General features: G+C 41.9%; 1 protein-coding gene across 2 annotated transcripts in view; it reads right to left on the bottom strand.

The window, feature by feature from the left end:
* Positions 1–444: 444 nt before the first annotated feature.
* The window catches only part of LOC119492610 (ADP-ribosylation factor-like protein 15), a 135,892-nt gene continuing 120,389 nt past the window's right edge, over positions 445–15,947 (bottom strand). For both annotated transcript variants that reach the window (XM_037777175.1, XM_037777174.1), the window contains exon 5: positions 445–2,379. In XM_037777175.1, the coding sequence (XP_037633103.1) occupies positions 2,227–2,379 (153 nt within the window). In that variant the 3' untranslated portion in view covers positions 445–2,226. The remainder of the gene's footprint in view (positions 2,380–15,947) is intronic.

The raw sequence follows: 15,947 nt of genomic DNA, 5'->3' as shown, positions 1-15,947 counted from the left end.
TTTTTTTTTTTTTTTTTTTACTTTGGCTCGACCTCAACTGGCTCATCTGCGTTTTCCCGATTATCTTCCAGTGTCTCCTATTTCCACAGGTCACCTTAAATCACAAATCAGAGACATGGTAAAGAAAATGTTTCCACAAAAACATATGCAAACATTCAACTCATCACACATTTCAGACTGATACATACAAGTATGATTATCACATTGTACGCATATCTGACAGCCTAACAGATAAAACACTTTAAACACGAGCTAAACAGTTCAGTTATTATTCTATACAATATTAACAAACCTAGAAAATCATTCATACTCCCATTATAAGGTTACATATTATAAATAAAGAGACATTATGGCATTTAATGTGGCACTCAGATGTAACATGAAATATTCATACTACAACATTTTAACAAGCAAATATGTAAATAAAAACTAAGACAATATTTTAATTTTTAAAACTTTAATTGCCATTTTTGACAAAATGCATGATTGAAAAGAAAAAAAAAGAAAAAAAAAGAAAATGGCAGTGAATGTTTTAAAACCTATGTGTGTTGAGATGATATGCAAAGTCCAATTATTTTGCATTCAAGCAATCGAATGCACCGATCCATCCAGATTGTAAAAATAACTACCTGGCAGATCTCACGTCAGGTACAAAAAGTGATTACATCTCTAAAAACCTGACAAAATACCGAACAATACAACGACAGAAACACAAAGCACGGTAGGAGGAGGAGGAGGAGGAGGAGGTGTGATCCGTTACTGAAGCACATCTTGGGGGGGACGAGCACACACCTGTGGCACAATGAACACGACTCATTTCAGAGGTGTGGGGTCCACACGAGGGCAGCCAGGCTGAACAATGGCATCCAGCCAGCAGTAGCGGGGACGGGGAGCGGAGCTGGAGTGGAGGGGTAGTGTTGGTTGGGATGAGGTGGGGCTGGGGGTCCGCGGTAAACAGCAGACAGGGAGGGGTCTTCACAGACAGTTGGAAGGCATTAGGGTGTTGGACAGGGACTTGTCAGATGCAGCTGTTGCTGCGGCTGATTGATAGAGTTTGTATTCCACCCTGATGGGAGACTGGAGTCGCTCGCCAGAGTCGAGAGGGATTATGTTGAATTCAAAAGGGGAAAAAAATACAGTAAAAATGTAGAAAAACAAACATGACATTTGCTGAACACTGAAATGAAACTTGAGGCTACATCCAGCCCGGTCAATCATCGTGGGTGTTTTTTTTTGTTCTTTTTTGGTCTTTGATTTTTAAAGAATTCATAAGTGTGGTAATGATATATAAAAAATCTGAACGTAGCTCTACGAGGTTAACATACGGAGCTATAAAATATATCCTAAGTTGCACATTTATAAAAGCATTCAGACTTTGTTTCGGCTTCCTCTAAATGGTCTCCATAAAGTCACCTAGCACTTAGTCACATGATTAGTAGTACTTTGTGTGTATGGCTGCACGGGAGGGTACACGGCAATATGCTTTGTCTGCATGTACATAATACTCCATGAGATACTACACTATTCAGATTAGATATTCAGACACGGTGCGACACACCGATATGTAACTACCGTACATAACACGAGGCTTCGGACTCCAATCGCACAACGACGTTCGTCGTTAAGAGGAGAAGCACACTTGACAGCCATACAGTACTTCTGAGTGGAAAGAACATCAACCGAGCCCACCCAAACATCCTGGAAAGTAATTACTGGAGATGTTAAACATATCTACAGACAACCTGGGCTCCACTGTGTGTGTGTGTGTGTGAGACAGTGTGTGTGCAAGAGTGAGAATGTGTGTGTTGGTGTCCGATGATGACTGGAGGAATGCCATATGTCCCACATGCCATTGGTTTAATCACAATGGCACAGACAGTAAGTAAACAAGACTTCCATTTCTGGCAAAGTTCAATGATTTTTCTTGACCAACTGCGTTACGTCGGCTGGGTTTCAATGGCAGCTCTCCTCTGTCGGGCTTGTAGTGGCTGACTTGTGCACACACTCTTCCAATTTGAAAAAAAATGGGAGCGCAGTGAAGGGAGGATGACATACTATACACTTCTCCACGAGAGAGGCCAACATCTGCTGTGTTTTCTGAGTGTGTGTCTGTGCGTGAGTGTGCGTGTGTGTGTGTGTGTGTGTGTGTGTACATGGGCACCAGCAGGATGTTGCATTTTCTTTGCTGTTAGCCGCTAATGTCTCTTAGCGTTAGCAGTGTTAGCGTCATATCCTTGCGGGTTCTGTGTCTTTGTCCTCCAACAGGCAAATGAACTGACCAAAGCTCTCCTTCAATGCCTCCAGGTTGTCGGTGCTGCTGCCGTCCAGGATCCAGCGCTTCCCTCGGGCCAGCGGCTCCAGCTCAAAGTACTTCTTCACCTGCCGGCAGAGACGGAGAATGTGGTCAGGCAATACATTCAGTAGGAAATCATTATTTCATTTTCATTCATTTCATTTGTTCATTTGATAGGGAGAGAGCGTGTTAATGCACATCAGTATAAAAAGACAAGATGTAAACATGCCGGAGTTAACAAGAATGGTAATTTACATCCGTAGTGCCTAGGCAGGTAACAAAAACAGAAACAGATAAAAAAATATACAATACCAGGGCTGTGTATTGGCAAGAATCTGGCGATACGATACCACGATACAATATCATGATACAGGGGTTACAATTCAATATATTGCGATATACTGCGATATTGTAAGTAAGGCAATGTTAGGGGTGTAAATCACAAGTTTCGTCACGATACAATATTATATTGATTCTTTGGACAACAATACGATATTTGCTGATATCACAAAGTCTGCCACGATACGATTTTGATTAAATTCAAAGGCCTGAGATCGATATGAGACGATATCATATTTCATATATATTTAACATAATCAGTTACATTTATATCAACTTACAAAAAGCACATAAATTATGATTAGACAATTTTATTACTGGGCTCTTCCAGACAATTAAATGAAGAAAAATAAATCTATTCTTTTTAATAAAAATAATAAAAATAGACCTCTTGTTGTTAGAAGTTAAGAATTTAAAAATAAAGGTGTATCTTTAAAGATGACGATATGTATCCATGTTTTCACTTTGAATCGATATATCAATCCAGATCGATGTATCGCTACACCCCTAGGTGATATATTGCAATTTCTTTAATTAAATTTAGGAAAACTGTATAAAGAACACACCACCACCTTGTGCATAGTCTGAATCAGAACAGTGGGCTCTGCATTTACATTCATCACAGTCCCTTAAACATCCAACATCACAGCACTTTACTTTACTTTTTGTGCAATCTGAACCATCAGCCATGAATCTTTTCATTCAAACAGTAGTAATAATAGTATCACAAAACATAATATTACGATACTCAACTATATTGATATTTTCTTACACCCCTATTACAATACACAAGTAGACAAGACAATTAGTATAAGGGGTCCGGTTTAATCATATTTACATGGGCAAAACCTTTTAAATATCAGCAATTCTTCATTCAACTTCAAATAATGTAGATTATTTGATAAATGTTTAAATAAGCAGCTATATCACTGGCCTCAAACCATCATTAAAGGTCAATAACACAACACAACACCTCCAAATATGTTGGGGAAAGTAGCCAGATTTGATCTAATGTTTTAGTAACGAGTGGGACTGATAAAACCTGTCGATCTTTTGCCCTCCATGGTAAAGCTATGAGATATTTTTAGACCAGTGTATGGTCAGTTCATGACTCAGTAAGGACCAGGATCATCATTTTGTTATTTTGTTTTGACCAAAGTGTAAGAAAAGCTTGGTTAAACTGCTGCATTACAGCTTTCAGAGGCCAAGAACATTAAAAAGGAAAAGAAAAAGCGAGAGCCGTTTGTATCATTCCTATCTACAATTCAATTAGTTTCACATGCACAATGTGTTTTCTTCACACAATCACTCACTAACACATGACGACATGAAACTGCCCAAACACAGCGACGCGTCCAGGATGCAACCGAGGTTAACAAATAAAAGTATAACATAATAAAACAGCATTAAATTAAATAAAAACATTCTTCTGGGGGAAGTATGTGGCTTGTTGGCTTGGCACTGCTCTTTGTATCAGTTGATTATAAAGTCCATATTTTGGCTTTAGGCCGCTGACGCGGTGCGGTGAGGTTGAGGGGGGGGGGGAGAACCAGAACCAGCTGCTACGTAAAAACAATTCTCAGCAGAGGGAAACGATGTGTTAGCCCCCCACTCAAAGGTACGGCAGGTTGTTAGGGTTTCTGACGTTTCCAAGCTCAGAGTAATGGAAGCAATTTTGTTTGCCCGATGAGAACCGAGTTCAGCCATCGCATCCTGTTTGTCTGATAGCAAGTGAAGAACGTTAAAGACAAATGCGTACCGTCAGCGGCTCTGCACTGATGCAATAAAACTACATTTTCCCACCACGTATACTTATTTAGTCAGTTTTATGTTCGGTTTGACAGTTTTATGTTTATTTAAAGAAATTTGTCTCCCACGCTGATCGAGTAACATGTACATGCTGGAATAATCATGCGTTGTCCATCACAGTATATGGATTAAGTATTCATAACGCCTTTAAAAAGGTGATAGAAAATATTCAAATGAAGGCTGTCAAAATGAACGGGATAATAACACGTTAATGCAAAATTTGTTTTAACGCTACTAATTTCTTTAATGCATTAATGTGATCGATCTTTTGGAGGTAGTTTTAAAGCTAGAGTGAAGATACTACTATCATATGAAACTAGAAAAACTAAGGAATCCATTGGTACCAACCATGTTATACTAGCTTGTCACAAAGGAGGCTAAATCACGCTCCAAACTTACGCTAAATTTTGGCGAGGAAAAACTGGCATTTTCAAAGCGGTCCCTTGACCTTTAACCTCAAGATATGTGAATGAAAATGTGTTCTATGGGTACCCACGAGTCTCCCCTTTACAGACATGCCCACTTTATGATAATCACATGCAGTTTGGGCAAGTCATAGTCAAGTCAGCACACTGACACACTGACAGCTGTTGTTGTCTGTTGGGCTGCAGTTTACCATGTTATGATTAGAGCATATTTTTTATGCTAAATGGGGTTTCTGGTCAATATTTGTCATTGTTTTGTGTTGTTAATTGATTTCCAATAATAAATATATACATACATTTGCATAAACCAGCATATTTGCCCACTCCCATGTGGATAAGAGTATTAAATACTTGAAAAATCTCCCTTTCAGGTTCATTCTAAACAGATAATAAAATTGTGATTAAATTGCGAATAATCGTGATTAAATATTTTAATCGATGGACAGCCCTAATTTCTATATATTTCTGCAAATACAAAACAAAAATTTATGTTTGATCAAACTCTTAACATCAAAATAGCAGATAACCTCAGTATTGTGAATTTTCCAACACAAAAAGACAAAACTACACGTGTGCACCAAATCCACGCAGGTGCCCGTCACACAGTCAAATGACTTTTCAACTTCAAGTGAAATTGCTTTTGTCTAGACCGTGCTGGGCTGTCTAGCTGTGCCATGGTGTGTGGCATGAAGAGGATAGGGAGGAGGTGGAGGAGGAGGAGGAGGAGGAGGAGGAGGAGGAGGAGGAGGAGGAGGGGGTATTCTTTGTGTCTGCTCAAATCCAGCCAGCCATGCCAGTGAGTGGGAGAGTGAGCGCTGTCTCTGCCCCTGAGCCGAGTCTCTGTCCGGGTGTAATGTGAGTTTAATGACAGATTAAGTCACCTCAACCGCGTTTGGCTCAGAGGCCTGGCTAGAAAGCCGAGCGGACCCAAACAGTGTTAACAAATCTGTCTGGGTAACTTGAGCTGCCCTAGTCCAGGCTCTAGCCCCAGACCTAGACTGCAGACGATGCGGCTGGCTGCCTGTCTGGCTGGCTGGCTGGCTGGCTGGCTCACTTGTCCGCCTGTAGCCAAGGCCCTCTTCTGGAAGACTCTGGCCCCTGCACTGGCAGACTGTCAAAAGGCCAGCAGTGACCTCTGTGCAAGTGCAGACAGGCTCAAGCTTCTCTCACTTCCCCTCCTTGGCTTGTAGGCAAACCGAACACGCCCAGGGGCATCGCACAGAGCGGCAAATGCCTTCTATCCCTGGTATGATCGGACAACTGATCTTACGACACCAGATGGCTTATTAAGTTTTCAGTGCGGCTTTACAGTTGTGCACTCATGAAAACACGAGTAGTCTGACATACCAAAGTATCCCCCCCATTTACTGAACACCTTCATACGGCCCACGCGTCATTGAAAGGGCACATCCAATCCAGAGATTTTAATCCCACAACAGGCGGACGGGACACGTCGCCAAAAACGCCGTCTCAGTGTTACACGCCCGAAAGGAACCCCATGACCTGACAGCCGGGTGCACCCACACTGGCAGTCAACAGTGTGGCCCAAACCAGTTTCTCTGAGATTAAGTCCTCCTAAGCACACTTATGCTTGCTTAAGGAATTGCGTGAGGCAGTGGGAAGGGTAAGCCACACAAGACGCGGGTTGCCAGATGGCTCCGAGGATGACCACTGGGTCACCCAGTCTAGCTCCTTCTAGGTCATACAGACCGGGGGCCTCGCCTGGTGCATGGGAGAAAGCAGCTTATACATGCAGAAGGGTGTCAAAAAATCTGTAATCACCTGTGTCTGTGTCAACTGTATTCCTGCTGCTGGGATCCAGCCATGTTACTTTCACTTAAAACTGTTATGTTCATTTTGCACTCTTTCTTAAAATGAGAAAATAATAATTTTTATTTGTCAAGTTTTTAATTCACACAGGAGTTTAGAGAAATAGGCTTTACCATGTGGTTATTTCATATAGAATGTTTATTTATTGAATTACCAGAAAACATGCTATATTGTGATATATATCGTTATTGAGATATGATATTATCTATATCGTGATAGAGGGTTCTTCCATAACGTTCAGCCCTACTAACTAGTTGTGCTTAATGGACAATGCAATGAGAACTTTGATAGGCTGGATTTTATATTTAACTCTTATGATATGATTTATTACAGACAGTTATATTCAACATTACTGTACTATTGTAGTTCAAGAATAACTGATTAAAGGTTTTTGCACACCATGTCTGTATTTTTTTAGTCCGATATTGTCACACGTTTAAAATTAAATATGACCTTGCGTTGTGTTAGTCACGTTTATACACCGTCTACGAAACTTCATTGAGGTTTTCGGAACAGGTTTGACTTTCTGCATTTTGTTTTCAGCATCCGTCAAAAGCCAAAAGACGTTTGTTTGACCACTCAGAGCCACCGTCTGTGCCAACATCATCATCCAAAATGGCATGATAAATATTCTCTTCATCTCCCAGCACAAAGCCCTTTACAATAAAGAAATACAAGAGTACAGAGATGCAGAATTTAAAGATAGGTTGTGGCTGGTGATTGCAGAACAGCGGGGAATCGGGTATAGTCGCAAAAGAAAGGATGTAGGAAAGATTAGACGGTAGTGATTGTGCTCTAAGCAGCTAAACAATCGCTTCTTGCTAATAATGTCATTCATTCAGGTGCCCCATTTGGGACTGGCGCCATCCATTGCACGTAATTAATTCAGTTTTGTCTGGTACTGTGAATCTTTGCAACGAATAAAATAATAAAACACATCGGACTCAGTGTGCGAGGTTTCTGTGCACAACGTTTTTTTATCGGATGATGGATTAAAAAACGCATACCAAAAATACAAATTTTTGCAAGATAGTCAATTTCTCCTTCCCAGCATACTGTATCATGTTTAAAGGCTTTAAAATTTGTCCACTTTTAGAGCACATCTTCCTTTTTGAAAAAAGCCATGACTCTGCATTAGGTGGCTAATTTATCTTTGTGTCACAAATAGTCAAATTATGGTAATTTTTTAAAAATAAATTTGAAAAACTGTCCGGCTGCACAAACATCTGACACATTCTTGCACAAATAAGGCAGTTGTAGTGGAAAACATTTTTATAAATAATGGCTTGCAGTTGTTTTTAACATTTACTTACGTTCAGAAATATGTAAGAATGCTTTGATGATGAATTGATTGATGATGGAAAATATAAATTAGTGTTCAGGTATGCGACTGATCTAATGATTGAATGATGGAGAGGCGAGGGACAAGTTGGTCAGGATGGGAAAATGCACATAAAGGAATCTCTAGGTATTTCTTTAACTGCTATTGGAAATCAGTGTCTATCAGTATCTGGGCTGTTTGTGGGACAGAACCCAAAGTAAACTTGGCCAACAACACTAAACTTCCTCTAGACAGAATAAATCTTTTCCAAATTTCACTTTATATTGCACATTGATTAAAAGAGACAATTCGGCTATTACTATTTGGAAAACGAGTGTCATTAAAGATACATCGTTATGTTTGACATTAATGACCCAGTGTCTGCAGGGAGTGGCTGCACGGCTTAAGCTCCAACCCTGGCAAGCCTACTTCAGGGTCCTTAAGACAGAGGATGGGCATGCATGGCACGTGCATCCAGCTGCTCCTTGACCTACGCCAGATTACTACATGTGATGGTCACTGTTGGCATCCTGTCATGTCAAGAGGATATCCTGGAAGAGCTTTGGCGTCTGTCTACTGCCAGCAGAGCCCTGCTCCGGCCTCCTGACCAACTAAACACACCGGGGAGACAAAAAAAAGACTCATTGGACGAGAGAGATGAGAAAGATGCTTGAGGCCAAGTTCTAGTCATGGAGGTGTAAAATGTTGGCTGCTGAGAATATATGTGAGAAACCCCCTGACAAATCCATATCCCTCACAAATTTACATCCTCTGTTCTGCAGCGGTGTTTTGTTTAAAAATAAAAGACGATTCAAACTAGAAAGCAGGTGGTATTGTGCTCAAATGCTTATCTTCTAATAAGACCTATTATGTTCATTTTCAGGTGCATACTTGTATTTTGGGTTTCTACTAGAACATGTTTACATGCTTCAATGTTCAAAAAACACATTATTCTTTCTCACTGTTGTGATTGGTCAACCAAACCAAACTCTTCAGACTCTGCTCCAGCTCCGCTCTAACTAGCTTTGTTTGAGGGCGTGCCAAACTAGCTGCTAGGTATTGTGCAAATTTATTACACAGCTTGGTTGAATGACTGTGATTATTCAATTGCGGCGTTCTATGGTCTGTTATTTCTTTATAACAGACCGTTGCTATGTATAACAGACCGTTGCTATGGGCGCAGTTCTGATGTCGGACTCTGGCGGACCATTTTTGTGTCAAATTATAGATTTTTTAAGTAAGTAGCTGTGGAATAAGTGTTATAATGTACAGCTAGTAGGTCAGTGTTATGAAATAAACCGCTTTCAGGAGCCGCAACGCCCTGTCGAGGGTTATTTCACAACAATGACCCGCCAGCTGTACATTATCTCTTATGTGTTACTTGGTGACATCACCACGTTACAGAAGAAAAGGCGGGACCTCAAGTAAGGTGTTTCAGGCAGTTCAAGAGCAGTGTTTCTGTGGGGGAGAGTAACTCCCTTTGGCATGGACTTTGGGCTTTGTGAATTTGTTCAATCCAGATGCTTCTCTATCAAGATGCCCAGAAGTCCAGCTATTAGCTGTACACAGTGTAGGAACTCATTTATAACCCCATCACACCACCACCAGCATCATGGCTCACGGGGGGAAAAACAAACAATAACTAGCTCCAAAGATGACAAACCATCTATCAACCATCTAATCTATCCTAACATTAAACGTGTGTCTGTGAAAAATATATACATATTTACAATTTTTTGGAGAAACTGTCTTTGTCGTGTTTGCAACAATGATTTATTTTCCATGAAGCATTCTCATTAATGTATCTGTACGTGTATCTGTATGTTTCCTATAGTCTTTTCTGACTTTGTGCCGAGTAATTCAGGTTAAGTGCCTTCCTCAAGGGTGTGATGGCAAAGTTCCAAGGCAACAAATTGCACTCCGTTTACATGCCATGTTCAGGATCTTTCTGATAAAAACACTTGCTGTGGTTCAATGGTCTTGCGCTATGTGCGCATATTTGGGAAATCTAAAGTCAGTTCTAGCATTCTTGCAGAGGTTAACAGCAAAGCCAGATGTAACACACGCAGCTTTGTTGGATACACTCCGACAGCAGATCAGTATCGTAAAAGAAAGTTAAATGACCTGCGCTGTCAACTCTCAATTTCTCATCCAGGGCAGGTTTTTTTTGTGGAGTCTGGCTCTTGCAGTTGCCTCGGGATCCAAAAATCTGAGAAAAATATCGAAACTAAATTCAATAATATCAAATAATAGTAATAATCTCTTCCTGTTTAAGTAATAAGATCATAAAAGGAAAAACAGGAAATGTTCACTTGAGAAGATTTTGCCTTTCGGCCATGTTTAAAAAAAAGCCAAAACAGAAAGAGAAGCTGATAAAAAGACTAACTCAAACAGATAAGTTCTCCTTCAAACACTGCTTTCCTGCAGGCAACTCCTCCGTGGAGCAAGGAGAGCTTTACTCAATAAACTCATTGGAGAACCAATGATTTTAGCCTTGAGGTTTTCATTTGGATAAACTTCAGCAGGGGCCTTTTTTCAGCAAAAATAACATCCTTTGTTCAAAGGCTACTTAAGAGCATGTGTGCATAAAGTGACCTATGGGAAAGGCAGCAGAAAGCAGCCAAACACATCTTTATATGTATTTAGGCATTAAGTATTTTAGAAGGGAATGTTTAAATTCCCCAGTGCGTGATATATTGGCTGAGAAAGCTGATTTCTCCTGCAGTGGAGCCGTGCTCACATGTACCAGGATGCATTGGGTGCGAGCAGTGAGTTCGCTACGTCTGATAAATAAGCAAAATAGGAAATATTTTAGCATCAAAACAGAAAAATACAACCGTACAATTTCCGAATTCAAGTTTCTCTCTTAAACTGAACTAAGACAGGCTTAATGCCGTGTTAACTCATCGTAAAACACACTTAACTCAAACTGGAGAGAAACAACAACGTCTTGGTTAGTCTTTCTGTTTTTAAACTCTGGTTTGGTCGAAATAAATCCTTCATGCACCAAGTAAGTTGTGAAAAAATTAAGCCTCTACACAATGTTTTCTCCCCGCTGTACCTCTGCTGTGCTGGCTGCCGGCTGCAGCAGCTCATTGGCGGCTCTCATTCTTAGGAGACAGACCATTAAATTAGTAGATTACAGTGACAAAAATCACTCCAAAATCGCCCTGCTGGTCTAGGTCGTCTTTTCCAGTTTATCTCCGAGATCTTGAAGAAGCACACCTCTGTCCAATCACGCACAAATGGCTCTCTCTTTGGGTTGTCGTCGCCGACAGCGTCCAACAAAAACTGCCCATGCTCACATTCATTATAGCGGAATGATTCTGTTTCTGTTGGCATTGGAGGGCAATTTGAGCAAAGGCTCCACCAGTCGGTGTTTGCTCTCGGCAGCTCAGGTTCTGCGGGGTCCCCGCCGGCGGCCACATCCTCCCCGCTGCAGCTGCAAACCTCGAGCCGCCTCTCTCCGGATGAAGTCAGCAACACTGTAAAAAATCCTCATCCATAAACATCCTCTTCACTCATATATTGGGATGCCATTTCCGCGGTTGGAAACGTAGCTAGTTTGCAATAAAAGCAAAGAGAACAGGCAAGTTTTAAAGCGGCATTGCGCCACACAGCTTGCCTCCGATGATGTCACGTCACTGGATGCAGGAAGAACAACAGATTTTGCAGCTGCACCCCAGAGACACAGAGAATATTGGCAAGACCTGCAGCCATTTTTCAAACTATAACCCAACCTCAGATAGACACAGATACGGTTGAATTTCCCCTTTCTTATAGTATTCTCTTTAAATCTTTAAAATACTGTGCCTCATAAAACAGAAGATATGGCCTCCAGTACCCTTATTCTAATGTGTACCATGACCACATGTCTATCCTGCTTCACTGTCATGTTTCAAAATCTCACCACATGAGTAAGCCATATAACTGGAGAAGGAAGCATTAGGGGGTCTCTGAACTGGGGAAAGTGGCATACTCAAATATCCAAGACAATCAATTACACCATCCCTTGACATGTTGGCCCCTGTGAAAATATCAGTCACTTGGAAAGTGGCCCACACTGGCGACTGCATTGAAATGGGACGGTAATGTGAGATCCACTTACCATATAATAGATATGGCTTTGTTTGCTTTTCCGGCTTACCTAAAGAGCCTTAAAGACAAGCGAAAGCCCGGAGGTCCCCAAGAGAGGAACACTTGGGAAGCCTGTGAAAAAACAAACATTGCACCACAAACTGTGGGGAGGTGTCAAATGAAACAGCCCGCTGGCCAGCAAGTAAAACCTAAAGCCTATTTAAGCAAGGCTGTAACACCTTGAGCAATGGATCCGAGGTTTTGCATCTGAGGGGATTACTGCCCCCGAGCTTGACCCAAGGTAGATAATGACCTGATCATCTGTTAAGTGAAAGTATTACCTGTAGGTGGGGCAAATGACACTTCCACCTTTGTTTCCAGATTACATGAAGTGAGGACTTCAGGACCTCCCTCTGAAGTTTGTTGGGACAACTAACAGGTGGCACAGCACAGAGAGAGACTCAGCATGGTCCACCTGGCTGCCCCATCTAGCGTCCGCAACAATTCATGTACGTACTCTCACTCATCCTTGCGGGAGTGCGACACTGTAGTGGTTGCTGTGGACAAATCTACAGCATGTACACAGGAAGCTCTTGAAGCCATCAAAAGCAAGAAAAGTTGGAGGAAGCAGAAGAGGAAGCAATCGGCTCAGACCAACGAGCCGATCATCAATAAGAAGTCGCGCACAGTTGTTTCAAATTTTGTGATTGCGGCACTAGCCACAATTACGTAATTGCGGTGGTTTGTGGGAGCCCATGCAGAACCTTGCAGCAGGGCTTAGAAGCAAACGTAGAAAAGAAATTGTTTAATAGAACTAGGGCTGTCAATTGATTAAAATATTAATCGCACATTTTGTATCTGTTCAAAATGTACCTTAAAGGGAGACTCGTCAAGTATTTAATACTCTTATCAACATGGGTTAATGCGTTAAAGAAATTAGTGGTGTTAAAACAAATTTGCGTTAACGTGTTAACTTTGACAGCCCCAAAAAGAACCAATGGCAACAAAAAATATAATGCAAGGACCATACACTTAAAGTCCGAGCATGGAGAGAGGGAGTGGGGAGAAAGACAGAAAGTCATGGACTTTCACTTTAGTCCTTTCATTTGCTGTGGAAACGATCCAGGCCTAGCCAGCACGTAAAAGCCGCAGGAACCAGGCCACAGTTGTAGAACTGTCGGACCAGGGGATTCGGCTCGGCAACAAATTAAGACTTAAGTCCCCGTGTCACAGTGCAAAAACTGAGCTGCCTTTAGATTTACTGTCCTGTTCCACTCAGGTGGGACCGTGGGTCTCCCTCAGGCTCAGCTCAGTGCAGGTTCAAAGTGATTCACTCGCGGTGCACTTCTCTTCAAAGCCAAACTGACCACTGCCAGATCAGAGCCATCCTCAGAGGCGCTGTAAATCTAAGCAGGACCGCACAGACGACATTCTTCCCGACCCTTTCAGTAGCACAGAGGCATTTATTTTTATTTTTCTTGCAGCAGATCAGATGACTTCCACAAACACTGGCTGCTGTTAGCTGGGTAAATGACCCATGCCTCAAGTCTGGTAGTGGCAACAACAGATGCAGTCGTGTGTTTGCAGAGCACACATACAAACATACTTAAACACGGGGGATTAGGGCCCGGGTGATCTTTCAATAATGTTTACCTACTTTCAGCAGAACCATACTGTGATGATATTATCTCATTATCATTCTACTAAATTCTGTTTTCCAAATCACTAATTCTGAGTAAGCTGTTACCATGTAAAGTTCTGTCTCGTGTAACAACAAACACGGTTTAATCCAGGAGGACGCAGTTCTTGTCCCGTGTGACACGTTACAATCAGACGTTCGTTCTTGTCCCGGTTTCACAACGTTCAGTGTCATTTTCATTGTACAAATCTAGGCATTTTAAGCCCAGCTTGTTGTTTTTTTCTAAACCTAACTGTAGTGGTTTTGTTACGTTGTTATGTTGTTACATTATTAAGCCAAGTAGTTTTGTTGCCTTAGCCTAACCAATCATTTCACAACATTAACCACGTGGCATTGCATTTCTGCAGGCGCGATACAAGGCTGATATGAAACATATTTTTGGTTCAGAAATGTTGATATTCAACGTATCCGTGGTTTGCAGAAATGTCTAATGCTAAAAACAAATTCCGGCGACTGGGTTGGGATGTTGGCTTATCATTATCATGATAAGGATTTTGGTCATATCAAAAGAGGCAAACCAGGATTATTATACCTAATGCCATGAGTTTCTGTTATACCATAACATTAAAATATATTTCTCTTTGGGACAGGTCCCTAAAACAGATCAAGGACTGAAGGTCAGAAACCTGGCGATGTTACAGTCTAGAAGCATGAATGACATTTTCTATAGTTGGAGTGCGGGTTGGGGGCAAAGGGGAAAGAAAACATCCGTCCTCTTGTGTAAGTTGGAAAATAATTGGCAGGTTCAGTAGCTGGGCCACGGCCCCTTCACCAGGGGTTGACCCGTAGGACACCAACAAAAGTCTGTGAGATCAGAATATGTGGGATGTGTGTGTAGCGGGGGGGGAGGCGGGGTGCCCATGTTTGCCTTGCTTTATTACAGATTTACAGTAACTCAATTTATTAAAGGCCAAGAGCTCCCTGACAAGGAACATCTGGTATGTAGGACTTGAGCGGGTGAGTTGGCGTCCTGCCCATGCTCCCTGCTGCAGGGGCCAATGCACCGGCACCTTCCCTCGAGCCCGCCCTCCCTCTCTCTCTTCTTCTTGTGAAGAGGGCCGCCTTGCTGTAGCAGCCCACACAGAGGGCCCTCAAAGCCCAGGAGGTCCGCTACAAGCCACCCCTCCTCCTCCTCCTCCTCCTCCTCCTCCAGGACCCCCCTAGTGGGACCCTCCACCCCTTTCACTCTGGGGCCCCCCTTTCACGCTCCAGTCCTGACAGTTGACCAGCTTTAAAGCTGCAGCAGGCCCCCGCTTTAGCACACAGCACGCGGCATTACAATCAAAGTGCTCTCCTTCTGCAGAAGATTTAAACCATGCGTCAAGTGTTGGAGTCTGCACACGCACACATTCACCATCTCTGGACGAACAGAGACACACACTGTCATACAGTACGCCATGCGTCCATCATATTTGAAATTCAAAGTTCCTGGGTTTTTCTAACTTTAATGCCACATACCTTCTCCTATTTCTTTTTGTTTGTTTGTTTTGTAAATTTATCACAGCGATTTTTACAGTAGATGGAAACAAAAGAGACAAAAGATGAATCATAAAACAAAGGATATAATGAAACCAAGGCATATTTGTTCAAATCATACATTCCACCGCACCTTTTCCCAGCTGTTTCAAGTCCGTCTCTAACGTTTACTAATCATGATGTACATGATCACTCTACCAAACTAAAGAAATCCACACGTCAGAGGTGTCTCTGCGTATATGCATAGTTGCAGCGTCCCCCGGGCCTGGCATCAAAAGTGAGATTTGATGTACTTTAGGAGATGTGTTTATTTTTATGCACTATTAATTCCTTCTGTTAGAGAGAATTGCTTCTGGCTGGTTTTAACCACTACCAGGAAATCCAGAGTGTACAGCCAATGATGTGGCCCAGCCCAAGCTAAAGTAGCCCCAGCCGCAGCATTAACTAACATTTTCATTCCGCAACAGTTAAGGATGAAAGCCATGTGCTCCTTTTCCAGTTAATTATCCTTAAACTCAATAACGACCATCAGGAGTGAGGTATTTAAGAAGTGAGGCCCGGGAGGAAACTTTTCCAGGAGTCCCACATTTGTAAAACATTGCTGTGCAATCAAGGAAACTTTTAGAAAAAAAATCATTAGTCATTTCGAGTTTTGTCAAAAGGGTAAGTTTCAATGGA

The sequence above is a fragment of the Sebastes umbrosus genome, chromosome 8 (genome assembly GCF_015220745.1).
Source record: "Sebastes umbrosus isolate fSebUmb1 chromosome 8, fSebUmb1.pri, whole genome shotgun sequence".
Taxonomy (NCBI): domain Eukaryota; kingdom Metazoa; phylum Chordata; class Actinopteri; order Perciformes; family Sebastidae; genus Sebastes; species Sebastes umbrosus.
Note: the sequence above shows the minus strand (reverse complement) of the source record. Positions and strands in the feature narration are given on the sequence as shown.